This window comes from Girardinichthys multiradiatus, chromosome 19, assembly GCF_021462225.1.
Source record: "Girardinichthys multiradiatus isolate DD_20200921_A chromosome 19, DD_fGirMul_XY1, whole genome shotgun sequence".
In the NCBI taxonomy this organism is placed as follows: Eukaryota; Metazoa; Chordata; class Actinopteri; order Cyprinodontiformes; family Goodeidae; genus Girardinichthys; species Girardinichthys multiradiatus.
In genome coordinates this window covers 29344701-29371360 of record NC_061811.1, presented here as the reverse complement: position 1 = coordinate 29371360, position 26660 = coordinate 29344701, and the positions used below count along the sequence as shown (strand labels likewise).

The 26660-nt window shown below is 39.3% G+C and overlaps 1 protein-coding gene across 2 annotated transcripts in view; it reads right to left on the bottom strand.

Annotated features, from left to right (window-relative positions):
- Nucleotides 1-26660, bottom strand: part of syne1b (spectrin repeat containing, nuclear envelope 1b) — a 138930-nt gene that overhangs the window by 32047 nt on the left and 80223 nt on the right. For both annotated transcript variants that reach the window (XM_047345974.1, XM_047345975.1), the window contains 38 exons: nucleotides 26432-26578; nucleotides 26199-26324; nucleotides 25588-25764; nucleotides 25114-25379; nucleotides 22462-24622; nucleotides 21348-21685; nucleotides 20504-20648; nucleotides 19804-20022; nucleotides 19435-19703; nucleotides 19115-19280; nucleotides 17954-18109; nucleotides 17707-17859; nucleotides 17427-17609; nucleotides 15980-16117; nucleotides 15666-15851; nucleotides 15452-15574; nucleotides 15148-15330; nucleotides 14864-15007; nucleotides 14558-14746; nucleotides 14075-14215; nucleotides 13683-13796; nucleotides 12521-12682; nucleotides 10936-11130; nucleotides 10611-10787; nucleotides 7705-7896; nucleotides 7247-7378; nucleotides 6338-6438; nucleotides 6117-6258; nucleotides 5883-6011; nucleotides 5633-5791; nucleotides 4819-5028; nucleotides 4599-4700; nucleotides 4379-4498; nucleotides 4018-4218; nucleotides 2734-2907; nucleotides 2449-2580; nucleotides 1950-2146; nucleotides 1715-1847 (listed from right to left, as the gene is read on the bottom strand). In XM_047345974.1, the coding sequence (XP_047201930.1) occupies nucleotides 1715-1847; nucleotides 1950-2146; nucleotides 2449-2580; nucleotides 2734-2907; nucleotides 4018-4218; nucleotides 4379-4498; nucleotides 4599-4700; nucleotides 4819-5028; nucleotides 5633-5791; nucleotides 5883-6011; nucleotides 6117-6258; nucleotides 6338-6438; nucleotides 7247-7378; nucleotides 7705-7896; nucleotides 10611-10787; nucleotides 10936-11130; nucleotides 12521-12682; nucleotides 13683-13796; nucleotides 14075-14215; nucleotides 14558-14746; nucleotides 14864-15007; nucleotides 15148-15330; nucleotides 15452-15574; nucleotides 15666-15851; nucleotides 15980-16117; nucleotides 17427-17609; nucleotides 17707-17859; nucleotides 17954-18109; nucleotides 19115-19280; nucleotides 19435-19703; nucleotides 19804-20022; nucleotides 20504-20648; nucleotides 21348-21685; nucleotides 22462-24622; nucleotides 25114-25379; nucleotides 25588-25764; nucleotides 26199-26324; nucleotides 26432-26578 (8382 nt within the window). The remainder of the gene's footprint in view (nucleotides 1-1714; nucleotides 1848-1949; nucleotides 2147-2448; nucleotides 2581-2733; nucleotides 2908-4017; nucleotides 4219-4378; nucleotides 4499-4598; nucleotides 4701-4818; nucleotides 5029-5632; nucleotides 5792-5882; nucleotides 6012-6116; nucleotides 6259-6337; nucleotides 6439-7246; nucleotides 7379-7704; nucleotides 7897-10610; nucleotides 10788-10935; nucleotides 11131-12520; nucleotides 12683-13682; nucleotides 13797-14074; nucleotides 14216-14557; nucleotides 14747-14863; nucleotides 15008-15147; nucleotides 15331-15451; nucleotides 15575-15665; nucleotides 15852-15979; nucleotides 16118-17426; nucleotides 17610-17706; nucleotides 17860-17953; nucleotides 18110-19114; nucleotides 19281-19434; nucleotides 19704-19803; nucleotides 20023-20503; nucleotides 20649-21347; nucleotides 21686-22461; nucleotides 24623-25113; nucleotides 25380-25587; nucleotides 25765-26198; nucleotides 26325-26431; nucleotides 26579-26660) is intronic.

Sequence of the window (26660 nt, the reverse complement as noted above, 5' to 3'; positions counted from 1 at the left end):
ATAAATCCTGATACCTACTCCCCCAGCAAGCTATGCAGCTGCATTTTTCACAGCCAATCACAGTCTCTTTTCATGTGAATGGCTGCCTAAACTATGATAGAGGCTCATACATTAATTTGTTAAACAAATTTGTTTTTTCCTCCAGACTCTAAGTTTATTTACAGTCTTTACATTCATATTCACAGTGAAATCGAGGGAATATATTGGCTCATGTGGATTCCCGTCTGCCTTTCTCATATGATCTGCTCTGCCCCCTTCCTCACCTATGAACAGAAGCTGAAACACCAGTCATTACATTTTATATTAAAGCAAAGAACTGGGTTTTTGAATTAGCAAAGCATACATTTTCTAGAAGTTTGTCTCCACATGATCAACTGAAACCAGACTGAAATATGTTACAAGACAAATTATCAAACCAAAACTAAAAGTAAAACTAACGTTAGCGAAGTACTAAAGCAAACTGCTTCATATGAATTTTATAAAAAGGCTGGTAGAAATCTACCCTGAAAACAGCCCTGATGGGGAGGAAGGGTGGAGTTTTGTGGTGGGAGGATGGCAAACAATTCTCACCGATTGAATATCCCCAACTTTTTATTTCAGTCATTTCCTCTGCTGGTCAAATTTAAATTACATAACAAGAGTTCTATGTTTTTTATGGCAAACATTTAATCCCAGTCACCTATGCTAAATATTGAAGATTTTTTTTTACAGAGTTTGCATTCAAAATATATATATTCAAAATCCTACAACCTAGCTGGAAATATTTCTTTAAAAGGAACAAGGACTTCGGATTTTAGAGTCTCAGAGACATGAACAGAGAGAGAAACGATCTCCTCATAGCCAAGAGACTTTATTTGGTAAAGTTTTAATGTTTTTTTAATTTTTATCTTCTGATATACAGATTAATGCGTTCACATCTGTCAGGAATTATTGGTCATTCACTGATTTTAAATCTGTTAGTTTTTTTCTTTGTTTCCACAGGTCCTGTCTTGGCATTTCGGGCATATAGAGTTGCTAGCTACCTACATGTGCCAGGGCAGTTTTATCCTATGAAATCGATATCTCAAGGCACCACTCCCAACACATGATCCGAGCAACCACACAAATAATACTACACTCACTCCCCACCCTACCAGCGCAGGCGCAGGGAAAAACCGTGCCATGTCAAATTCTAATTAATCATATTTCTTTTCATCTTAACTAAAGAAATCCCTGCCCCTTCAAGGAGTTGTGACAACCCTGTCTTCATCTATTAAAGATCTGTAGAATATTTCAAATTCCTCTGAGTTAGAAGGGATTTTACTTTAGTAATAGATCTTAACTGCTATAAAACTGTCATAATGTCTTTAGATAGCTGACTGTTGTCCCAAACGGAGCTCTGCTTTCTTTCTTTCTTTCTTTCTGACAGCCAGGTTTCATTCATTGAAAATCCATATTACCTACACATTTTCTCACAGTTTGGAGTGGCTTTTAAACCTTAACCGCTATGAAACAATTTCAGAATATTACTGTGTTGTGTCTGATTTCTATGTCAATAATCGCATTATGGATGGATGGACGAACGGATGGAAATCTCACTGGAACTCTGCCTTGGCAAAACTCTTTTTTTAAATGTCTCAGATTGGTATCGTGGACAACAGGAAATCCCTAACATAAATATATATTTGCACATTTTATGAAAAAGTGAAAAAAAACTTTGCATCTGTGGCCTCACAAGAAAAGCAGCTAGATGGTCCCTGACGGTTTCCAGCTCCTGTGGGACTAACATGGCCTGCGAACTCCAAAACTCCAGACGCTCCAGAGCAGATTGAAGCCACTCGCTAATCTCCATACACTCCTTTTGATACCTACAGAAACAAAATTGAGAATGAAAAAAAACCCGATACCATGCATTAATAAATATATTTATGAGTTTTATTGGTTGGTTCAAAGCAGTTCACGTTTCTGACCTGGTCCAGTGTTTTAAGATTGCCTCTAGGCGTTGCAGTTCCTTGTTGACCTTGGCTGTGTTGCTAAGCCAGTGTTCCCCTAACAGTGCCAGCTGATTCTCCAGTGCGGGACAGGAAACTGACTGTGACAGCTGTCTCCCATCATCCAGCACCTGGTGGAGCTTGTGCTGGTGCTCTGTCAGTCTCCCCTTTAGACCCTATAAAGAGGAACCCCAAAACCAAAATTTATCATTTTATAAAACTTATTTGGTACAATGACTCAAGTTTCTTGTGACTTTAGCTTTGCAAGCCTTTGAGCAATGTGCTTAAGTCTTGACCAAACCTTAGGTTTCACAGGTCTGCACAAGTAATTTCTACTAATTAACTGTACAGATGAACAGGGTTGTGATGGTCAAATTCTAACAACATCTGAATGAATTACATCAAAGCAATCAGATTTGATTAAACTATTAAATATGAGCATGCCGTGCCCTAAAACTGAACTTATAACATATCACACCTGATACAACGAGATTCTGTCCATTAATCTGTCTTCAGTTTCTTCCACAAGGCCAACAGAGGGAATACTTCCTTCAACTGCTTCTAGTTGCCGGTTTAGATTCTGGTAGTCCTGCACTAAATGGCACCAAGTCTAAAAACAAGCAGGAGACAAGAAAAAGATAACAGTTAAAACATGAGGGTAATAAATAAATAAAATCTGACTAGCACAATATAAACAATTGGAGTATTGTAAGGTAACGTTTTTTTGTTTAAAGTTTGTATAGAAACTTAATGATTTTCTCACCTCCAGGATACTTTCCAGTTCAACTCCTTTACTGTGTGCTTCTTTCAAGACACTCCGAGCCTCAGCAAGCGTTTCCTCCAAGGTCTGGTTTTCTTTGGGAAGCATCAGGCAACTGATCTTTCTAAAGTATGTTTCTGTTAGGATCATGTGGGATTCTAGACCCTGGAAAAACTCCTAGAAAAGATGTCAAACATTAGAACAACCTGTTTTTTTAATGCATCACTGGCAACAGGCTGAGTGTCTCAAGATGTCAATTCTAAACATTCACAAAGCCTGCTCTTCTACCCAATTACAATGCCGTGCAATAGTACTCACATCCCTGGAACATTTTCACATTTTATCATGTTACAACATAAACTTCAATATACACTGCCGGTCAAAAGTTTTAGATACACTTTCTCACTTAATGGGTCTCTTTATTTTTATGACTATTTACATTGTAGATTCTCACCAAAGGCAACAAACTGTGAATGAACACACATGGAATTATGTAGAAATAACTCTTAACATTTTTATATTTTAGATTCTTAAAAATAGCCACTCTTTGCTCTGATTACTGCTTTGATATCGTGGCATTCTCTCCATGAGCTTCATGAGGTGGTCACCTGAAATGGTTTTCCAAAGAGTCTTGAAAGAACTTCCCAGAGGTTCATTGAGAAACGACCAGAGGTTAATATTTCAGTCATCACAGCAAAGGGCAGCTACTTTAAGAAATCTAAAATAAAAATATATTTAAAGTTATTTAACAATTTTTTTGTGTGCTACATAATTCCATTTGTGTTCATTCACTGTTTTGATGCCTTCAGTGAGAATCTACATACAATGTAAATAGTCATGAACATAAAGAAAACCATTAAATGAAAAAGTGTTTTTAAAGTTTTTGACCAGTAGTATATTTAGGTCCAATTTTATATGACGGCCTGACACAAAGTAGCAAATAAGGCGAGGGAAACTGATACATGATTTACTGCCTTCAGGCAAACATCTCAGAACCCTGGAACAAAAATATTAAGGCACCAAAAACTGCTTTTTTCTCTTAATCCATCTACTTTGTGCACAAATAACCAACATGCAGGTTATATCGAGTAAAATATGACCTCTTTGTACATAAGGTATTTCACTCCAATTCAGGTAAATATTGCTTTGAATTGTTGTCTAAATTTAAGCACTACTTTGTGTTGGTCTATCGTGTAAAAATCCCAACAAAACACATCAAAGTCTGTGGTAATAATATGACAAAATGGAACAAGGCTCAAGGAAGCACTGAAAGTACAATGAAACTACCTTATGCTTGTCAAGATGATTTTGAACCTCCTGCACAGAGCTCGCAACAATTCTCTGATCAGCCGCCATTTTGTCTTTAGCTGTGTCAACAAGGTCAGTCAAGTCCTGCAGAGCACGCTCATACTGCTCCTTCAGAGCAATGTTTTGGTTCAGTCCACTGCGTCTCGAACCCACTGTCATCAGTAGCTCCTCATATGAATCCTAGATGCAGAAAACAATGTGGTTTAGTTGATTTTATTTGCCAAAAAGAAAACTAATTAAGTCTTTAAGAACCTTCTAGTGCACTGGAACAAGGAGAGGTAAAACTGATATGAAGCAGCTTCAACTAAAATGATAAAATTTCATCTGCATCGTCAATTACCTGGAGTTTAAACAATTTGTTTGCTGAAATCTGATCTGTCTGCAGTCCTGCTCCTCTGGTTTTGAACTCTATGATTCTCTGCTCCAAGTCTTTTAAGGTATCTTCTGCACTGGCAATGACCTGAAGGAAGTGAATGACATTTATGAATGACTGAAAACACGTGGAGTATGTTTCTCTCTCAGATTGAGAGCATGTCTGTTTAAGATCTTACTTTCATTACCTCCATTTGTCTTGAAGCTGGTTGATCCATTGCTCCAGCGAGGGCTTGAAGGATCTGGCATTTGGTCTCAATTAAAGCAGTTTGGAGAAGCTGCAGCTCAGTCTGTTTTGGACAAATGATGACAAATAATCTGATGGTACTTTGTGCAATAACAGTCCAACAATCAGTATAACAAAACATGAAAAATGGTATCAAAAAAGAAACAAAATAAAAGGTAAACCTGGTAGGCAGTGAGCTCATGTGTTCTGGTCCTCATGTAATCAAGCCGTTGACCCAGAGCACTACCAAGAGTTCCTAATCTCTCTTTGAGGCAGTCCAGATTGTCTTCCAGCAGCGCTCGGTCTTCATGTTTCAACCCTGAAGAACCAACTAGTAGAGCCTGGCTGAGCTTTACCTCTTCTGTCACGTGTCTCACATCATTTTCCAGGATCTGCGAAGAAGAAAAGCAATTTATTCCGGTTAACATTCAGCTTTGAGGTAACAGGGCTCAACTGAAAAATGTAGTGAAAACAAACACTTCAGATCTGACCCCTTAGGCACATTTAACTTCACTTTTCAAATAACCTTCGCCATGGTTTTAGACCTGGTCAAATTTAACCTCTTATCCACAGATGATGTGTCAAAACCTTTAAGACATAAACGTTTTTAAGACCTTGCTATGCTGTTGTGATCAAAAGCTGTCTCTGTCATTACAAGTCAAAATATTTTGTAAAGTCAAGGATCTTACTTTTCTAATTTAGGAACTCGGAAAACCTTTGAACTTTGAATAGGGAATTATGTGCTGTTTGCCCTGTTAATAATTTGGTTCGAAACCAAAGCGAGGTCCCTCTAGAACCAAGACCAGGAATGACATTCATGACAGTGATTGATTTATACTTTAAAATAATTTAATATACCTTTTCAATGCTATAGAAATATGAATTAGTTTTAGGGTGGATGTGAAGTATGAGGCATTACAAGACAAAATGACCTTGTAAAGATGGAAACTGGTAACTCATCTACAATAACCAGTGCAAAAGCATTTGATTTTGTACCTCTTGATTCTGTAACTGGGTCTCTGCATTTTCAGCCATGAGCACTGATCCAGAGAAGACGTTATTCTCAACACCATCCAGCCAGGAGGACGTGGTTGACACAGCCGTGAAGAGCTGTTGCTCCATCTGAACCACCTGTGTTTCACCTCCCCCACCAGACTATGTACAAAGAGTGGAAGAACATTATTTAATCAATATTTACCACCAACATACATTGGAATGTACAAAGTAGTATCAGAGGGGTGATAACCTGAGTGGTCATGTCTTCAACTGTCTGTCTGAAGCTGTCATAAAGAGTTTTCAGAGAGGGGTTATCAGGTTCGATGTCTCCTTTAAACAGTGGCCCTCCTGATGTTACACGAGTAGCTCTAGAAAACACCTACATAAGAAAAAACAGACAGAAAACATCCAAAACACATTATGAAGTTTTCTGTGACGTCCATGTGCAGTCAGTAAAAAATAAAAAAATAAAAACATGAGGTACCGGCTGCTTTTGGTCCTGATCCAGGGTTTTTTGTAAAAGCTGCAATTTTGTTTTGAGCTCAAGTCTGAGGCTTTCCCATCTCTGCCTCATCTGGTCTTGCCTGCTCTCAGACAAAGCTGCAGGTGAGAATGGTTCTGTTGTGCTGCAGGGAACAAACACATCTGTGATTAGTGGTCGGTTTATTAAAACACACTTTGATTGGAGTTGTATCTCTAAGATACCTGGCACTACTGGGTGATGCCTGCTGGATGAGAATTTCCTCCCCTCTGCTAGCAACTGACTGAAGCAACTTTTTCTGCTCTGCAAGCTGCTCCTCCAGCTCCTTCAAGAAAACACACAAATACCAGTCCTAATGAAAATAATGCCGCTTCAGTCAAGACATTATTTAGCATTTATTCTAAAACAAATATATATTTTGCCATAATTCTGTTTAGCTACAGTGCCTTGCAATAGTATTTGTACCTCTTGAATTATTTCACATTTTGCAACATTATAATCAAAGATATACCAACACAAAGTAGGGTCTAATGGTGGATTAAAAGAAAAAGGTTTCAAGGTTTTTCAATATTTTTGCAAAAAAAAAAAATCAAAAAGGTGTGCCATGAATATATAATCAGCCCCTTACCTTGAATATTTAGTAAATAAAGTCCACCTGTGTGTAATTTAAGACTATTATAAATAATGCTGTTTTGTAAAGGCTGCTGAGGTGTGTTAGAGAACATTGGTGAACAAACAGGAGGATGAAGACAGAAAGACACAGCAGTTGTGGAGAACTATAAAGCAGGGTTAGGATATAAAACAGTATTCCGTTTTGAAAGTCTCAGAGTCCTGCTCAATCAATGATCCAAAACTAGAAAGAATATGGCAAAACTAAAAACCTATAAATAAATGCCCATCCACCTAAATTAATAAGCCAGGCATGATTTAGAGAAGCAGCCAAGAGGCCTATGAAAACTTTAGGGGAGTTTCAGAGCTCCACAGCACAGGGTGGGGAATCTGGATTTGCAAAGCTATCAAACAGTTTTGAGCAAGACACAGAAAGCCCCCATCCTGCTAAAAAAAACAAAATGTTTGCTTTCACAACAGTTTTGCTTTTTTCCTGCTATGCAGGAGTGGTAAACCAATGTTACCTTCTGTCTCTGCAGACTGTCTTCATGATGTTGTGTCCGTGTGGTCCGTGCCTGGGCCAGCCAGTCCTGCACACTGGGACTCGAAGAGAGACTGGAGTCTGATTCACTATCTTCTGGCTCTTGCAGAGAACCCTGCAGAAGCAGCCGTTTATAGGATTGTAAAATAAGCAACCCCTTTTAATAAAAAAAATAAATAAGATGCAAAAACAAAAAGCCACAAAAACTCCTAAAACTATTATGGTAAAGATTTGTATCTTCTTTATATGTGGCCTTTAAAGAGACAGCTTTTATAAACAGCACAATGCAAATCTAAAAAACATTGTGGACTAGAGACTAGAGATTTTGGAAAAGACCCTGTGATGTCACTTGGCGTGTTTTATTCAAACATAGCAGCAATGAATGAGTGTCACACTGTGTGCATTAGTGCATACAGACCTTCAAAGAGACAGTCTGCTCACCTGGATGTTAAGCTGTTTGTCTTGTAGCATTCTCTGTAGCTCTAGTAAACCACCCTTTAACGTGCGTAACCTTGCAGCCAACTGCTCAGCCTCTGCTCTGGTCTCTGTTCGGCCCTCCCGCAGCAGGTTCTCGCTGCGCACTGACAGCTCTGTGAGGGCCAGCACTTTTTCTTCAATCTCCAGCAGCATGTTCTGCAGGAGCAGGAGCAGAGAGGCCAGCTCATACATGGTGTCTCCTTTTTGGTCTTCTCACTCTACAAAACAGACCCTCTAGGCCTGGCAGCTTTCCCCGGCCACAGGCAAGAGAAAGCTCTCATCCTTGGCCCACCTTCCAACCCTTGTGTCCTGTGCAACATATTAACACTAATCCTTCACACTCCATGCTCTGCAGCGCATAGCCTCTCAGACAAATCTAATGACAATTCTCTTGCGGTAAACACCATTTTAAGTCCCCAGCGTTCACCAATGCCCATCAATAAGTTATGTTCCAATCTTTGAGCAGACATAGGTTTTCCAATAGTATTTGCTCTTCTTTGAAGTGTTGAGTAACAGCAGGTTCTCCCTCTGTCTCACCCTCCTGTCTGTTCCTCGCTGTGCTCTTTAATACTACCCCAATTGGATATTCAAGCAGCTTTGTTACTAGCACAAATAGTAGGCTGTATTAATTGTAATGTCTCCTCCCTTTGCTTTTACCACGCCTCTGTCCCACAGAGACCTGAGCATAATCTTCTTAAGGCTCCTGCTGCAGTCATTTAGCAGATCCTGAGATCTGAATGCTCTAACTTCACTAACACTGTTGTTTACTCTATGTGAAGCCCCTGTCCTCTCTGAGAAGCAAGATGTAGTATGCAAAATATTATTGAAAGGAAAGATGAATGTTAAAAATTAGCTATTAATCTGAGCTGCTTCTGTCAGTGCTTCAGTGCCTTGCCATTTACTTTGTTGGGCCATCATCTTCCGGAAAGAAGGGCTGATCAAACTACACCTCCCAGCAATCATTGCAGTTCCGGGATTTTGTTGCCCGCAGAATCCACAGATCAAGGATACATGAGGAGGATGTACTGACGTCACTCTTGTTGCTGTGCCAGGCACATTGGAGCATCTCCTCATGAGTGGATTGTTATACATGCTGGGAAGTTAACTTCTTTGTGGGAGCCAAGTTAAGTTTATATATATAGCATTTATTTTGCTGTTAAACCTTGTTTTGTTTAAATAGTAATTTAATAATAAATTTAGGGTTAAAATTCAAGTAGAATTATTTTATTACGTTCATGTTTATATCTTGGGGTGTTGTGAACAGGTTTTGAGAAATGGCTGGTTTCTAGTTTTGAGCTCAGGACTTTGTGATTGTAGGGGAAGGAGGGGCAGCGCGGGGGAGGTTAGAAGGTATTGCAGAAGTAGGCGCTGCAGCTTAGGCCAGGATGCCTTTGTATGCTCTTGTAAGAAGATGTTGTGAAACTGTGGAATAAAACTTTTGCTTTTATTTTCTTTTTACATCGGAGTACTGTGGAAGTTTTCTTTTTCCTCCTCGAACGCACGGACACGAGTGAATCTGGAGACATTAACCTTATGGCATTACATTCTTGTTGCCTTAGAAGAAGCTTAACAAAGCTTTGAAGAGCTGCTTCTGTTTTTCCTTCTTCTCCTTCTAACACTTGTTTCCCGTGTGCGGTTTTTTTCATTGTCCGAACCATGAGGCAAACAGCTAGTGATCCAAGCCAACGCCTATCCACACTTTATGCTATCTGGTCTGCTAGGTTATCTTGGCTGTTGGTTGGTTGCTTGCTAGCTGGACGCCACTGGGGAAAGACCTGCACACGCTTATATCTATTAAAGCTCATTGCTGCTTCTCATATTCTCCTTGGATCCAAAACTCTAAATATTTTCCCATTCATCCATAAATATCTGGTACTGACTGACATTATGCTTTCAAGCTAAAGTGTTATTCCTGGTATCGAAGAGTGATTTGATCCCCGAGGATCCGTGCTCGTATCATCCCTTTTTGGTCAATTGTCTGATAATACAGTAACATTTGGTGACTTTGGTTAATAATTATTAATTAATTATTCAATTTATTAATTAGAATTATTAGGTGTTAGTACCTAATAATAGCCCAACAATCACAATTTCATAGCATATTTGGAATATCTAAACATTTTAGACTATTTTGGTTAGGAATTATAAATTAATAATACTAACTGTTAAATTATAATTTTCATTAAATATTCATAATCAAATAATCATAATTGCACAACAACTACAAGGAGTAAATGTATTTTTACTGCTTGAAATTATTCTCATGAAGTCATGTTGAACCACATTCTTTTAATTATTTATACGTATTTTATGTTCTAAACCAACACAAAGCCATTGTGACATGGCATGAAGAGGACACAGTTTTTAAAACTCTAACTAAATATGCTCCATGATTTGTATTAAACCTTCTTGAGTTTGGAGTTTGTGGAGCCACCTTTTGCTGCAATGACATCTGCATGTTTTAAAGTATTCTCTACTGAAATTTAAGCCACCCAAATCTCATCTCTTTTGCAGCCTCTAAAACTTTATTCCAGGCTTCCTCTGTATTTAGCTCCATCCATCCGTCAACAGCTTCCCTGTTCCAGCTGAAGAAAAACCTTCCCACAGCATGATGCTGTCCCCACCTTGTTTGTTGGCGAGGACTGGGTTTTTAAGTAATATACCGCTAGTTCTCCATCACAAAGGTTGGATTTTGGTTTCATTCGAGCACCTTCTTCTACATGGATAAATACTTTTTCTACGACTACTTTTGTGAGACGTTGTACAATTTACTCAGTTCGTTATACTCAGTTAACTTAATATTTATAAACACTTTCAGTTGATTTAAGTGTTATTCATATGTATTACTCAGAGCACTCTGAAGTGCTTACCTGGCATTCTGTGAACTGATGCTTTTCATCCGTCTCCTCTGCAGGTCTAGTGTTAATGATGCACATTGCAGCACCGTGCATTCTTGACAGCCACTGATCAAGTTCATCTGCCTCCGTGTGATAGGTCTCTAAAGCTTGTTCCTGATGCTGAACCTCCAGACTGTCAGTGGCATGCTCCTGCAACAAGCCAGATCAAATTGAACTTATTAGAAAAGGTGATTAAAATCTATTAAATGGGTGAGTAACAAACAAAATGGTAGTAAATGAATACATGACGTCTAACTAGTATAGCCGTCATGCACTTCTGCAGTGTTGGCAAATGCACCTCCAGTAGTTGTTGCTTTCCTGAAGCTTTCATACGGATGGTGGCCATCCTCTCAGCCAACACAGTGAGTGAAGACTGCATGGCAAGGTGGTCAGCCAAATCCGAGTCCACAGCATCAGCAGCAATGTCCTCTGTGAAGCCTGCCTGCAGTCTATCAATATCTCCCTGGACACTCTGAATCTCCTGGATGAGATCCTGCACATAACAATAAAAATGTGGGACAAGTATTTTTAAAGTGTTTTTTCTCGAAAACCATTCATCTGATTTAGTTTTACGTCATGGATATGCTGCTTTGTTCTGAGGTCAGTATCAGGTCTGGGGAGCAAAATTGGCTTCAGATACAATATCGTTTGTCTTATTCTTGATTTGTGATCAAGACGACTTGTCTGCAATTGGGAACACATATGTACACTAGTACAGCATATTTCACACCCAGAATTAAGTATCGGATGTCTTAGATGGAAACAATTTCCCTTTTCTTTTTCCTTTACTATTATTTAATCATTCAAAGTTTCCAGAAACATGTAGCATATGTGTGATACTGATCAGAAATCTGTGTTAAAAATCTAAACACATATGAATTTTGAATGCCCTAATTGTCCACACCACTAACTTGACAAATATGCTGCTAACATTTTAACTGTAAATTATTTTATCTTTACCAACGTCTGCATTCTTTGTGCCATTTCAACCATTCAAATATATATATATAAATATATATATACCAAATATTTTGGTGTCCATGCTGCTGTGTGAGCTGGCATGGACAATCATAACAAGTTGTCTACCACTATGGATATTATAGTATTTGTGTGTGCAATTGGGTGAATGTGGCTATGGTGTTAACTGCTTAGAGTGGTCAGTAAGACTAGAAAAGTGCTATATAAATTCAGTTTATTTATTGAATAGCAGGTAAGGCTAGCTATGTGAGCATACCTGCTAAAGCCAGCATTCCAGCTAAGGTAGCTAATCAGCTTATGATGGCATATTATGTTGTTTTTCCAATATTTCTGCTAATTTGTCAGATCAGCACATTCAGAAGAACAGTTCCTTCAAATTCACACACACATTTTTTTGTTTTAATTGGATATTTATTTTAAATTCCTTTGAAAATAGTGATGATTAGTTTTTTTCCCAGTAAACCGCTAGTTAAAAGCCAACAGACAAGAAGGAAAAAGACTCAGAGCTAATGTGAATATTTAATATTCCAACACCATGGAATTAACAAGCAGGTAAACAAGAAGGAAACATGGAGGATCTGACTTTGGTGGGGAGTCCAATCTTAACCACAAAAAATAACTCAAAACCTCAACATTACAACATTTGATTTCTCTTCATAAACATCAGTTGCAATGTAATTTTGTGGGTGTGTTTCAGAACAAACAATTTCAAATCTTAAGTGAGAAAGTGCTTAAGGACAAGAAAACTCAGGCATTTGTAATAAGAGAAGACGATTATTAAACCAACAGGGCCTCTACTGTGATGTTAGTAGCTAAAAACACATCTTCCACTGCTGCCTTGTTTTGTAAAACCATGCTCTCCACAAACATACTCATGATGGAAAAAGTGTGCATACAGTACTGACCTCATGTGCCTTCATGTGGCTATCTGGGCTTTTGTCTGCCTCCAAAGGTTCAATGAGCTTGGACTCCAATGTTTCCATTTTAGAGGAGATCGACTGGAGCGAACCTTGGTAATGCTGCTGTTTTTCCAAAGCTTCATACAAGGATCTCTGCTTCTCACTTATCTGTGGGTCAATGAGTAACAACACACAGAATGGTCAATAAAGTCAGTCATAATAAAAACTGTTAAATAAATACGACTTTTAAACAGCTTTCCTTACGATTAACTACATTTTGCTTAACTTGCATTGGAACACAGTTTCACTGTGATAAATTTTAATCTGATTAAGTCTAGTGGCTTGAATATACCACCAGTGTGTAGACATGGGCAAGTTATTGGTTACAATGTATATATTAAATATTCCATTTCAAAAGTGCAGCAATTTAAAAACCTTTTATATAAATTAGATAAAATGCCAGACAAAGTGTTGGAGGGGTCAGGGCTTTCATATGCTGCATGGACCAAAGAGTAAAGTTGGACTACCCGTCACACAGCTGTTGCTGCACACTGCCAGTCAGCTGCCTGAAAGAGGGCTGCTACACTTTTCCCACGCTCACAAGAAAGACAAATTCAGCTATTTGGAAATAGTTTTGGTCACAAAAATCATGGATAGCCATGGTGTGGAAACTAACGGAGCACCATTCATTACTCTAACTAGGATAACGCTGTTTGAAAGCAACAGCAGTGAAGCCACAAGCTGTATGTCTGATGAAGAGTTGACTGCAGGTTCTACAACAGCAGACAGCCCAACTTATCAGCCACCGCATACCAGCTTGTTGTATTGTGTTACTCTACAAAGGGCAGATTTTAGAAAGTGTTTATTTAATGTATAAAAATAAAAAGTATGTTTTAACAATATTATAACTGTGAAAATCTACTTGCTATATTATTTTCAGAAGAGTAAAACTTATTATTGTTTTTCAGTTTCTTTTATGTTATACATTTTTGTAACTTTTGTGCAAACACCATGATATCAAGGTATTTTAATTCAAGGTTATGATATTATAAAATCTCATACTAGCCCATGTCTAGCTGTCCTTTTAAAATGAATGTGCTGAGTCTTAATGAAGGTATTTAGATGATTAAATATTTTCATATCAGGCTAATTTGTACTTTTCACATACCACGTTCTTTAAAGTCTCCCATGAGCGCTGTAGGTCATCTAGGTTTGCCACAGACTCAAATGTTGGATCATATAATTCCTGAACTGGAGCTCTTGTGAGGGTTCCACGTCCAATCTATAAATAAAAAACATTAAAACAGCATCTTCAGCAGTTCGATTTAGACATAATACAACTCATGATAAACCTGCAAGGTTTAAATAATGTCAGTGGATGAGTTCTTCCTTTGATTTAGTTAAGCCTTTTTTATTAATTAATTGCATTTATTATGTGAAAGTGGGTTTTAATAGCTATACTGAACACATTTCAAAGAGGGGAGAGTTGAGTATAAAGATATTTCAGTTTTTTGGTATTAGGAGACCTTTAAATAATTAAGAGCAGAAGAAGACAGATACCTTGGTGATAGGGCCTTCAGTGTGAGCGACAGGAGAAGGAGAGCAACACAAAGGAGAGGAGGACACCTCACTGTTGGTGCCCTCCTCCCCAGACTCTTCAGTAACAGGTGATAACAGAGTGTGACAACGACCAGCTGTCATCTGACAGACCATGCAAGAAACAACAGAAGACGTGTAGTTATTTGAAAATTATTAAGATGTTTAGTTTACAGAATTAAAACAACAGAAGGGCTCAATACGCCGATCAATAGATAACCATGTGAAAGAATCAGTAAAGGAAGAATCAGGAAGAATCAACTCTGTATATGAAACATTTCCTCTCAAATCATGTTCAGGAGAAGTCAATTAGCGCTTCGGTATTTTACTGTAAAATGCATCAGTTGAATTTTAAACTTCCCACACCCCTTGTGATTTGTGGTTGCCCCCTCAGGAGATGCGTAAGCCCCAGTTTGGGAACCATTATGGTGGAAAATACTTTCTTACAATGATAGATTGTCCTGAAGATTTCCTGGATTGTTCTTCATCCATTTCCTCCAGCCCCTCAGGAAGTCCTTCTACATCACTCACAGTCAGCAGCATGGTGGCATGCTTGGCCTTCACTGCCAGCATTTTGCATTTTGAATTCAGTGAAGCAATTTGCTCCTGGTAGCCCTTGATCCGCTGAGCAAGTTCCTATACAAAGAAATGATAAAAATAACAAAAATGTGCAAGTAAATCACAATTTATACTAAACCAATGGCATTTCAGGGGCATTTCCCTTCACTTATAGATAACATGAAGATGTTTCACCTCATGGTGCAGAATCTGGGCTTGCAGCTCCTGAATGTTACTGGTGGGGATTGGTCGGTCCTGAATGACCCGATGAGCTTCCTCTATCAGTCCCTGCAGATCTTTCACCTCGTGTTCATATTGCTCATACTGAACTACTGCTTCCTGGATAAATAACATACCTAGCTGTAATCATTTTTAACAACAGTTTCTAATAAAAGTTCTATAAAAAGGTAAAATGCTTTCTAAATATACAAGAATACATCAACAGTTAGATTTTCTTGTTTATGTGGACTAAACTGCACCTGTAGTATGTTGCATTGCTGTATCGCCACATGTTGCAGCTGACTAGCTTCTTGCTGCAGACGGAGAGCTGTGCGACAGATAGCAAGGTTGGGCATCACTTCCTCCGGGACCTGGAGGGCACTCTGACATAGCTGCACTGCCTGCACCTGCTGCTTGAAGCTCTCCATGTCAGCCAGTAGGCGCTGCAAAGCCAAATAAATGTTATACTGTTCTTATCTGTTCAAAAAGAAAGCACAAACTATATATTTAGGGTGTTTTATAATATCAGCAACATAGTGAAGTATTAAGCTACTGAATAGTTACCTGTCTCTGAGTAAGTTGTTCTTTGAGGCTCTGTCGTGCTAACTCTGGTGATGTCAGTGTGGCTTGGACCTGCTCCAGAGCAACATGTAGGGCTTTGACTTCAAACTCCAGTGCTTCCATGCTCTAAAAAGACACAAGTTAGTATATATAATGGTCTCAATACTGGAATCATTTCTACTACCAAACTAAAATCCCTAAATACGTTTTATTGTACCTTGTGTGCATCTTGGAGGCTCTGCAATTGAGTCTTGATACTTTGTTGGAGCTCATCAGTGTGTCTACTGAGTTCACAAACCTCCTGGCTCATGGACTCAACCTGTAGCACCTCAGACAGAAGGTCTACTTTCTCTGCCATAGACTCCAGGTCACTGTGAAGCTCTCGGGACTCACGGAAGACAGCCTGAGCACAGGGACAACAAAATTAGTCAATCTTTCCTGCTTTATATTACTTTATATGGGACTGTGTCGAAGTTTCCAGCAACTCAAAAAATTACTTAGTCCATGAAACGACATAATTGCTCCGCTCACCTGATACAACCGTATTTGCTCCTGTAGGTGAACAGAGGAGTTCCAGATGATGTTGGCCCTCACCAGGCTTTTAGCCTTCTCTGACCACCTCACAATGAAGTCCAGCATCTCATTATACTCATCTAAATAGCAAACAGCCTGAGAAGCCCATGACAGATATATTTTTGTAAACGTATGTGCCGTAACGCATGTTAGTATAGTTACTTTCAAAAGTACTGTTGCCCATTGAACCTTTTCACGTTACAGTGTTACCACTAAAAACTTCAACCTATTTTACTGGGTTTTTAGGTGATAGAGCTATATAAAGTAGTCTATATTTATAAAGTGGAAGGAAAAGGATTCACAGTTTTTGAAATTTTTCACAAATCCAAATAAAAAGTGTGCTGTGCATTTGTAGAGCTACTTTATTTATTTTACATTTATTGTATCAGAGATAAAACATAAAAAAATATTACATTCCAAAGAGACAGTTGTCCTGTCTATAGACCCTCTAGTTAAAGGCTAATTCCCAGGCTGTGTTCCTGGTTGGTTTTTTAGAAGTTAACTTGTAAGACTAATGATATAAAGAAACCTATTTAAAACTAACAGTAGAATAAAACTTCAATCAAGGAGCTCACATTTAAAACTACCTCTTGCTGTGCCAACAGCTGCAAGTCTTTTAGGGTGTGTATCTATGTGCTTTGCACATCTAAACATAAACATTTCATAGTTTCAACAGTTCCTATTTTTTGTAAAAATTAAGGCTCAGTCAGACTGACTATAGAACATCTATAAACAGAAATCTTTCAAATCTTGCCAATTTGATTTATGTGCGGATTCTGACTGCACCAATAGAACACATGTATATGTTTTGAGGTAGATCATTACATTGTAGCTATGGCTGTATGTTTAGGGCTGTCGTCCTGCTAAAGCAGGGAAGATGAATGCTGCTACCACCACCATGGTTCAACCTGGATAGTGGTTTCAGGATGATGTGTTGTGTTCTGATTTTTATTATTATTAAACCTTTCTTTATACAGGTCATGTCATATAGACAGAAGTTCTCATTTACAAGACAGACCTGTTATTCTGTCACACATAGCATTTGGATTTTGTTTTATAACCTAGCCCTGCTTTGAATGTCTCCACAACTTGATCCCTGACCTGTTTGGTGTGTTTCTTGGTCTTCATGATGCTGTTTGTTATAATATTCTACAACAAACTACTAGCAGAACAACTGGATTTAGCTGTGGTAAAATTAAATTACAAACAGGTGGACTCTGTTTACTAAGGAGGTGACTTCTAACTTTAAGATGCTCTATACCATTAAACCTCAACAGAATGCATTAAAGTTTGTAGTGCTAAAGTAACAAAACGTGGAAAAGCTCAGGACTTATGAATACCTTGTAATGCAGTTGGAAAACAGGGGCTTCATGAAGTTAAGAAAACGGTAAAAAAAAAAGCAAACCTTTTTTAGCCAGTTGTTTCTACAATCTGCTAGTCGAGTTGTATGGTGATGCATCTCTGATAATTTGTTTATTGCATCACTGAGCTGTTTGGCCAGTAGGGGGTTTCTGCGGCCAAACTCTTGTACAGAAGTATCCAGCTCCGATAAGGTGCGACCACAGGAGTCCAAATCTTCAAAGAGACTCTGAGGACAAGTGTATATTTTTTGCTGTTAATAGCAAGGCAAATCATATTTCAGAGTGTTGTATGTTAACTGGACTAATCAGCAGAGCAAAACCTACCTTGACCTCTTCTTTGGCATGGTCAACATCAGGAGATTTCTCTTTGAACTTATTTGAGATTGTCTTCAGTTTCTCTGACATGGCATGGATTCTGGAGCTGAAGTCCTCCTTTATTTCTCTAGTTCTCTGATATTCTCTCTCTTTGCATAGAACCTGGAACATCACACAAAAAGACATATAAATAAGGCCAGAAAACCCCAACAGTTTCATGAACTGAGTTTTTTAAAATAATTTGAGTCTGATATACCTGATCTTCAATAGCCCCCAGTGCAAGAGAGACCTCAGCTAGTTGCATGGAGATTTCAGAAGGGAGTATGGTGTAAAGGTCCAGATACTTGCTTTGCTGTTGTTCAGCTAACTTATCCACATTCTGGCGATAATTAATTACTTCCCCATGTACAATCTAAACGCAACAAGAAAAAGAACCGTTTAAAAGAGAAAGGAAAACTCAGCATATACAAAGAGATGTTAGAAGATTCTTTCAATGGTTTGGTTTTAGGGAACACAGTAGATCACAGCATATGATGTATGCAACAGTTGATCTTAAAAGGAAGTGATACAAACATACTGAAAAAAATGTAACAAAGAAATAGGCTAGAGACCAGAAAGAAATGTTTTTCAGCTTTATCACCCCTGACAGTGAACAGAACGATTGGAAACTCAGAAATTCAATCTTTAAGCCCTTTTGGGTTGAGGTAAGAATTACACTCTTCGGTGTGGACGCTGTTACTGAAGGAAGAATACTCAAATGTAACTATACACCTTTAGTGAAGTGTTGAAAAACAAAGTCAGAGCAGGCAGAGAGAAGCAATACAAATAGAAACTGTATTCTGTAGTACATGAACACTATATAGTTTCTATAGGCTCCCTGAAAACTAAAGAGAGCGAGACTTTTAACAGATAACAGGATGGCTGAACGTATTACAGCAAAGTTGCTTTGTTTTATCTTTTTGGCCTTTTAGCCTCTGTCTCTCATGGAACTTTGAAAATTCAGGGTTAAGACAAGATGATACATTCGTTGAGGAATACACAAGGGGGACAGATTTACAGTTTATTGTTACTAATGTTAACTGAGCTAACTGATACTATAAGATGCTAAAGAAAGTTTAAAATGTCAACTTTGTAACAACTGTGTATTAAGTTCTTAAAATTGTAACTCTGCTCTCATACAAGCATAATGATTTTCACTACTACTCATAGTATAAATAATTAATGACCGCTCAGAGCAGGAAGAATTGAGAAAAACATTTAAATTGCATTTCTCTTTTTTTTTTTTATATAGGTCCTAATAATAACGGATTTGTCTATAATCGATATTAGCAGAAAAGGGGGATTGGAAATCAACCAGACAACAGCGATAGGGCATCTCTGCAAAAAAATTATTTCTCGCTTCGGTTAGCAGACCTACCTCAAGTTCCTGCAACAGAGAATCAATATCTGGTGTAGGGTTGAGAAGAAGCTCTCTGGTCTCCTGGATCCAGGCTTTCACCACACCAAGCTCCTTCTCCACTTCTTCTCTCTCCCTTAGCTCCTGAGCTGCCTGAGCTCGCTTGGTCCTGGACTGGGATAAAAGGCTGTAGGCAAGAGAATATATTTTGTTCTCAAATTCTGAATGGCAACATATATAATCAACAGCATATTTTACTTATTTGCATGTACTTAATGTATTTGTAAGACAAAAAAATCCCACATATTCAGAGTAACATTATCTTGGGTCAGTCTTATTACCTTTCCATTTGGTCTTGGACAACTCTGATCTCCCTTAAGCTAGGCAGCTCATCTTGATCTGCTGTTGGTGAAGGGACCTCCACATCATGCAGCAGACTGAGGGCATACTGGCGCAACAGCATGAGGGACGAGAGTTCTCGCTCCAGGTCCTGGCTCAGCAGGTCATGCTGATCCAACAGGGACTGCAGAGTGGCTTTGGAAGCCTTCTCCACAGCGCTATCAGGGAAACGGCTTTGGAGCTCATCACAGACAGCTCTAACTTTCATCATCTACAAAAAAATTCATGTTTTATGAAAGTTTTTTTATCCCAAATGTTTGTTTTGAATCTAATTTTAAAGAATAATTTTTGCATTTAAGCTGTTTATTTACCTTTTCTCTGAACGTCCTCCACTCCTGTGCTGTGTCCTCAAGTACTCGTTCCTGTCCCCTTGCCACGCTGCGCAGCCGTGTCCAACGCTGCCACACGGTGGTCATGGAGCGACTGATGGTGGCCTTGCTGGCGTCACTGCCCACCAGCTCCAGCTGAGCAGCTTGTTCCTCTAAACCACTAAGCTTCTCTTGGAACCCGTTCACAAGTGATACAAAGGACTAAAAAATGAAGAGGGGACTAATAAAACATCCAGAGCCTTGTAATAGTATTTTTACCCCTTTAACTTTTTCACCATTTTTTCAGGTTAAAATGACAAGCTTCATTGTATTTTATCAGAATTTTAAGTAATAGACCAACACAATTCATTTTTTATAAAAGTGTGATATTTGTATTAAGTCCCCTTTATCGGTTAACCCTCATAAAGGCCAAAGCCAATCATTTTCCTTCAAGGAATAACTAATTATTATTAAATTAGTGTTGGAGATGTAACTGTAGCAAAAGTTGGCTCAACAAGGTGTTCACACGGGGGTGGGGGGCTGAATACAAATGCACGCCACACTTTTCAGATTTGTATTCCAATTCACAATTAGGAGCAGCTTTATGTTGATCTGCTGTTTGTAATCCCAATGAAACACATTGATGTTTGAGGTGTTACCGTGAAATGATATGAATGCATTTGCAATGCACCATAATACTTACCCTATGACTACATAGCTTGTCTTCAGCCTCTTGGTTTGTGGCAGCCTTTGCTGTAGAAAACTCTGTCAGCTTCTTTTCGGACTCATTCATTAGCTCAATGACAGTCTGTCTTGCTTCCTGGAATGACTTCCACTGGGCCACACAGCTGAGGAAAGAAAAAAATATTATCTAATTAGAACGTACTAGGAACTACAGTGAATAAAATAAAAGGACCCCTGGTCATTGCTGGAGAATGTGTGGATCTTCTGTAGCAGACCATTTCTTATCTTTTGGTACTACGCTGGTGTCCGTATATAGTGGTCAGATGTGGTGAACACAATTATGAAGATAGCGAAGATAAATTTGGATATTGACTTCAAGGAAATCTATCTGAGAAACCTGCCATTACAACTAAAGAAACCAGACAGATATCTGCTACATATTTTAATGGCAGAAAGTAAAAAGGCAATAACCAGAAAATGATTGAAAAAAAAGCATCAGAATGACAGGAAATTGTACAGGAAATTGCCTCTTCAAAATGTGAAAAATATTGGAAAAGATGTCAGCTGTACACTCACATTACTGGTTTGACAATGTTTAAACATGGTGGCCAACACCTACGTTTGTGCCACACCTTTTCTTTCTCTCCCTCATTGGTCCTCCAACTTATCTTGCAGACATTTTAACAGCATTTTGGATGTTCAAGAACTTGTGCATCTTTTTCCCCATGATGTGCCAGTTTGCTCTCCTGACTGAATTGTTCTCTGTTTTGTTGCTTTTTTATGTCTTTGAAAGTATATAAAAAAACAATAAAAAAAATGTCTTTTTGGATGAAAACAAATTATCATTGCCTTATAAATCCTACCTGTGCAGGACATCTTGGTGACACTGGAGCTGATCCCGAACCTCTACCCCTCTCTGCTTTGCTGACTCCATGCTCACTCTTAGCTGCTCTTTAGCTGTGGGGTTCACCAGGTTTTCCAGCTGAGGAAGGAGGGTCTGCAGCTCCTCCAGATGGATGAGAAACTCCTGTTCTGTTGACATGATGTCCGCCTGCTGCCGTAGACACTCCTCGTAGTTCTCAACGTCCACTCCCAAGCTAGCTTGTTGAAGGAAAGAGACGGCGTCCTCCAGCCATTCACAGGCTGACTGCATCCTGAAGTGGTACTTCTGACACAGTACCAAGGCTTCCTCCAAAGTAATCTTCAAATAAAACCAAAGAGAAAAAGACAAACAGATTAGTGTTGACCTTATTTTTATTAGTAAAAGCTAGTCACACTATTGTGTATCTGCCTTTTCATTTCAGTGGTGTAGGAATGCCTAATATTGTAGTCACATTACGCTCTAGCATTACCTTACAACTCCAGCAACTTTGTAAGAATCTCATTCCTTTCCTCTTGCTGACTTCCCTCATTAGGTTGACTAATTGACTCTGTACCATATATAACCTCATGACCAGCTAACTTAGGCTGCCACAGATTGTTTAATTCAGCATCATCAGTGCCACAGCTCTCACAGGCCATGTGTACAGCAGATACTTGCTACTTCTAGAGACACGATGCAACAGTAACTTAAATATCACAGCAATGTCCCAAAAATAACATTAGTGAATTCAGCCATCTGAATCAGCTGAGTTTGACCAAAGACAAATCTGAAAGGCTAGCTGCTTAGTGTCTCATCAAATTGTGCAAAATCCTTGTAGTAAACCCTGGATTTGATTCAAGTGTGTCAAACATCTAAAACAAGCAGAACACCTGGGCCCTTGAGGACAGAACATTAAAATTTCATTCCTAGGTGATCGCTTCATCCTTAAATATGAATGAAAAAAATCTACTAAACAGTGATGTCATGGAAAAGTAATGTACCAGATCATGATGCAGCCGAACACTGGCAGCAGCTTACAGAATGGAGAATTAAAGGTTTGAGGTTAAGATTAAGGCTTTCAAAATCAATAAATATTGAATGTAGAATTGTCCCACCTGTTTAGCACTCAGTGCTTTTTGGACATCTGCTTGTAGTTTTGCCATTTCTTCAAGGCTCATATCAACATGTGCGGGGACCAGTTCATTGGCACTAATATACTCCTGTTTCTCTTGGCTACTGAGAGCAGCCACTATTCTGAGACTGGACTGGACTTCCTCCTGCAAAATTTGCTGTTTTCTGATCTCCTCCTGCACTTTCTCTACTCTAACATCGACAATTACAGCACAGCTGAGCTCATCCCTGATCTGCTGCAGCCAATCCAGAGTCCTCTTCATCTCTGTCTCAAAGTCTATGCTTTGGATAAACCTGTTCTCGCATTCTTCAATCAGTTCGCCGACTGCAGCCTGCAGGGATCGTAGCTCTTCCTGCCACAAAATCACTTGCTCTTTAGAGGCGTCATGAGCTGCTTGGTCCACACGGGGCGCAAGAGAGTCCATCTGCTCCATTAGCCGTGATAAGTGGGAGTTGGCGCTTTGGAGGCTTCCTGCCAGAGCGTGGTAGTTCTTCAGCCTCTCTTCGGCAGACTGAGTTTCTGCATTCACCTTTACAAGCTGCTCTTTTGTAGCCTTCAACTCAGAGTCAACCTGCATAGCCATTGCCTTGTGGTCCTCGAAAGATTCTAAAGTTTCATCCAGATGCTCAACTTTCTGTTCAACCAACCTCTTCAGTCCATTATACAAGCTCACAAGCAGGGTCATTTCTTCTGGGCGCCAAGGTTGCCCTGTGCTACGGAATCCCTCTTTCTTCTGATTCAGCTCACTTACAGCCAGACCCAGGTTGCCGAGATCTGCCAGAATTGCTTTGTAATCGCTCTGCAAATTGACAACCTCCTCTGTTTGCAAGCCTACGGGTTGAGTCCCCAAATTATTGAACTGGTCCTCAAGTTCCTTAAGCGCTCTGTGAGTGACGTCTATGAAAGACGTATATTCATTCCTGGTGAGAATAGCCTGCTGGATTTTCTCCTGCTTCTCTTTGGCTAGAGCTAGTATGCTGTTGTACTGTTGAGGGAGAGTGTTGAGTTTTTCATCCAAATAGCAGTGATCTACTTCATTCAGAGTGGGCAGTATCTCTTGGCCTGCTCTCTGTACAATTAGGAGAAGATTCTCATACTCAAACGCCTGCTCGATTATCTGTTGGTACTTGAGTAGCTGTGCTTGCAGTTCAGCATCTCCCACCATCAAGTTTATTTCAGGAAAGGTGATAATATCAGCTTGCTTCAACCATTGGCAAATTTTCTCTAAGTCAGTCTTAAAATACTTTCTCGAGACAAGTACTTTTTCAAGCTCCTGGAGTTTCTGGCCACATCTGTGCAGAGTTCTGTCAAAGATATTTTGTAACTCCTGCAACTTTGTAAGAATCTCATTCCTTTCCTCCTCGCTGGCTTCCCTCATTAGGTCTCTCCCCTGAGACCACAGGGAGGTAAGTTCGCTCTGATAGGCTTTCAGGCTGCTTTGAATGTTCCTGCACGTTCGTACCTGCTTAGCTAGGTCATCAGGTAATAAAGCAATATATTCCTCTGCCTGGGTCTTCTTCTCATTCTGCTGAACCCAGGAAATTGACTGATTGACAGCCATTAGGAACTGTGTCCTCTCTGTAAAAGCCTTGCTGAGGTGTTTTCTTCGCTGTACAACTTTGACACTGAGAGACTCCACTTCTGACTGTGTGTCGGAAATCAGCAGCTGCAGATGCTGCCGTTCGCTAAGACCCAACCGTGGAAGCACCCTGTCAGCGTCAGCCATGGCCTGAGCCAGGAGGAGCTGCTTTGCCTCGAGTTCACTGCAGATGCTCAGGTGGTCAAACAGGAAACTCTGAGCCAGTTCAGGCGGCGGGCTCATTTTCATGGCTTCAGACAGGGCAGGCTGCTGCTCCTCCGCCCAATCCCGAGCCTCTCTCAGGCGAGCCTCCACTTGACCCATGTCCTCAAGGGTCACCATGGAGTCCTGTATTTTTCTCTCGATTAGGTGTTGCATCTGAGACCATCGATGTTCAAAGTGACTGATTTGCTCTTTTACTAGTTCTTTATCATCTAAGTTCAAGTGTTGGATTACTTTCTGTTTCTGCTCTTTAAGGTCTTCAAGGGCTCCTTTTTGTTGTTCTAGAGTCACAGCAAGTTTTCTTAATGCCTCCAAATGCTGAGATGAACTTTCAGCGTCCGTTCTGTGGCAATAAAAAAAGAACAATTCATTACATATTTGGTTGCTAAGCAGTTAAAGAGTCAACCATCTTGATTCCCGCAGATTTCTGTAATACCAAAATGTCTAATTAGATTGAATTTTACGACTGGGCCAACCTCATCCAGTATCAGAATCAGACCCAATGATGACTTCATTCTTATATCCAATATGCGGCTGAGTTCCACTGTTTGAGTTACCAATATATATAATTCTATATAATTATTATCAATATTGCCAATATACATACAACTGAAGATATAGGAAGAATATGCAGAACTATAACATACGGTGCCTAAAGTTTTTTTATAGTAGCTTATACAACACCAAGATAAAAAAAACAAAAACAAAAAAAAAACCTTTTAAAAGTAAGAGATGAAAATATCAGTATCTTCTAATAATTTAATTCAGATACCGACATTGAAAACCATGAAATCTGCATCTATAATTTCACTGACACATTATGTTCATACCCACCTTGCCAGATTGTCCCACTCTTTCGACACCTGCTCAAACAGCTCCTCCACTGCAGTGATGCAGACATGGTAATCTTTGGATCTCTGCAGATCCTCCTCTCTTTGGGTCTGCAGCTTGTTTGCCTGGTGGCAGAGCTCAAGCCAGGAATGGCTAAGACGATCAAGGTCTGCGTGTTCTGAAGTGTCCTGGCCACCAATCAGTCTGCTCACAGTCTCGGTCATTTTAGTGAGGGTAGTCTGTTTAGATTGCAATTGCTGGCAGCAGTCCTGAGAGACAAGCAATAACTGAAATTAAATCTGTCTTTAAAATATTAAGTGGATTTCTTCTTTATGCCTTCTACAACAGCTCTAATGTTGTATTAAAACCTAAATGACAAAATCCTAGATAGAATCACATTAAAGCTTGTGATAAATAGCTAATTTACAGAACAAAATGTCCAATGGCCACTCAGATTCTGTTGATGCTTGTACCCACCTTGGCTTGTAACAACATGTTTTGAGCAATCTTAGTCTCCAGCTCTGCTGGTCTCCTGGAGAGGCTGAGAAGCTGCTGCTCCATGTCCTGGAACAAGCTTGTTAGATCCTGTTTCTGATCTTTGATCTCTCTCCAGCTTTCTGAAAGCTCGTGTGCATTAGACATCCTTTCCTCTATCTGCACACAGAGAAACCAAAACTTTAATACTTAAACTAATCTGTTATACTCTTGGAATATGTAGACCTTAACACAGACAAGCATCAAATCACAACTTGCTGCCTGAGCATCCATACTGACTTGGTCCAGTGTATTTACAGTTAAGCCAAAGATTCCTGTGTCATTTCCTATCAGAAAAAAATATTTTATCAATGAAAATAACTTTAAATCACAATTTACCTGAATATGAATAATTTGGGGCTCAACTGTATTCTAGTGGTAAGCATAATATACCGAGTCAGCTTGAAGTAGTACATTTAATTAGTGTACACCACTGCTTGAGGTGCTATTCATTTGAAACCAAAGTTCACATAGAAATGTTTGGTATCTAACAAGTCCTGATTTCAAGTAAAATACAGAAATTACACCTGAAAGAACACGACAATAACACCAACCGTGAGTTTTATCTGCTGGACTTCAGCAGCTGCAACTCTCACAGCATCATGAGACAGGTCACACACAGAACACACCAGCTCCAGATAGGTGCTGGCTTGCTCCTGAAGGGCTCTATAGTGCTTCACCTGTGGGAGCAACAGTAGTTAACAGAAACAATTTTGGAAAGTAAATTAAGTCAACTATCACAATTTAAAATTTCAAAGCCTGGCGAAAGTGTGTGATATTTAAACACCTGCTTCAGAGCTTCCTGTAGGCCCGTTGGTCCCTGATCATTGAGCTGAAGCTCTTCTTGTACAGTCAAGAGCCAGGTTTGGCACTGTTGCAGAGTATCTTGATGACTAACATATTTCTGCAACTCCCGGTCCAGACTCTGGTAGACCTATTGAAGGAGAATGATCAGCCCCTAACTAACTAGATTTGGACAAAGAAATAGCTTGTACAGCCTTTATCTACTGTTAAAT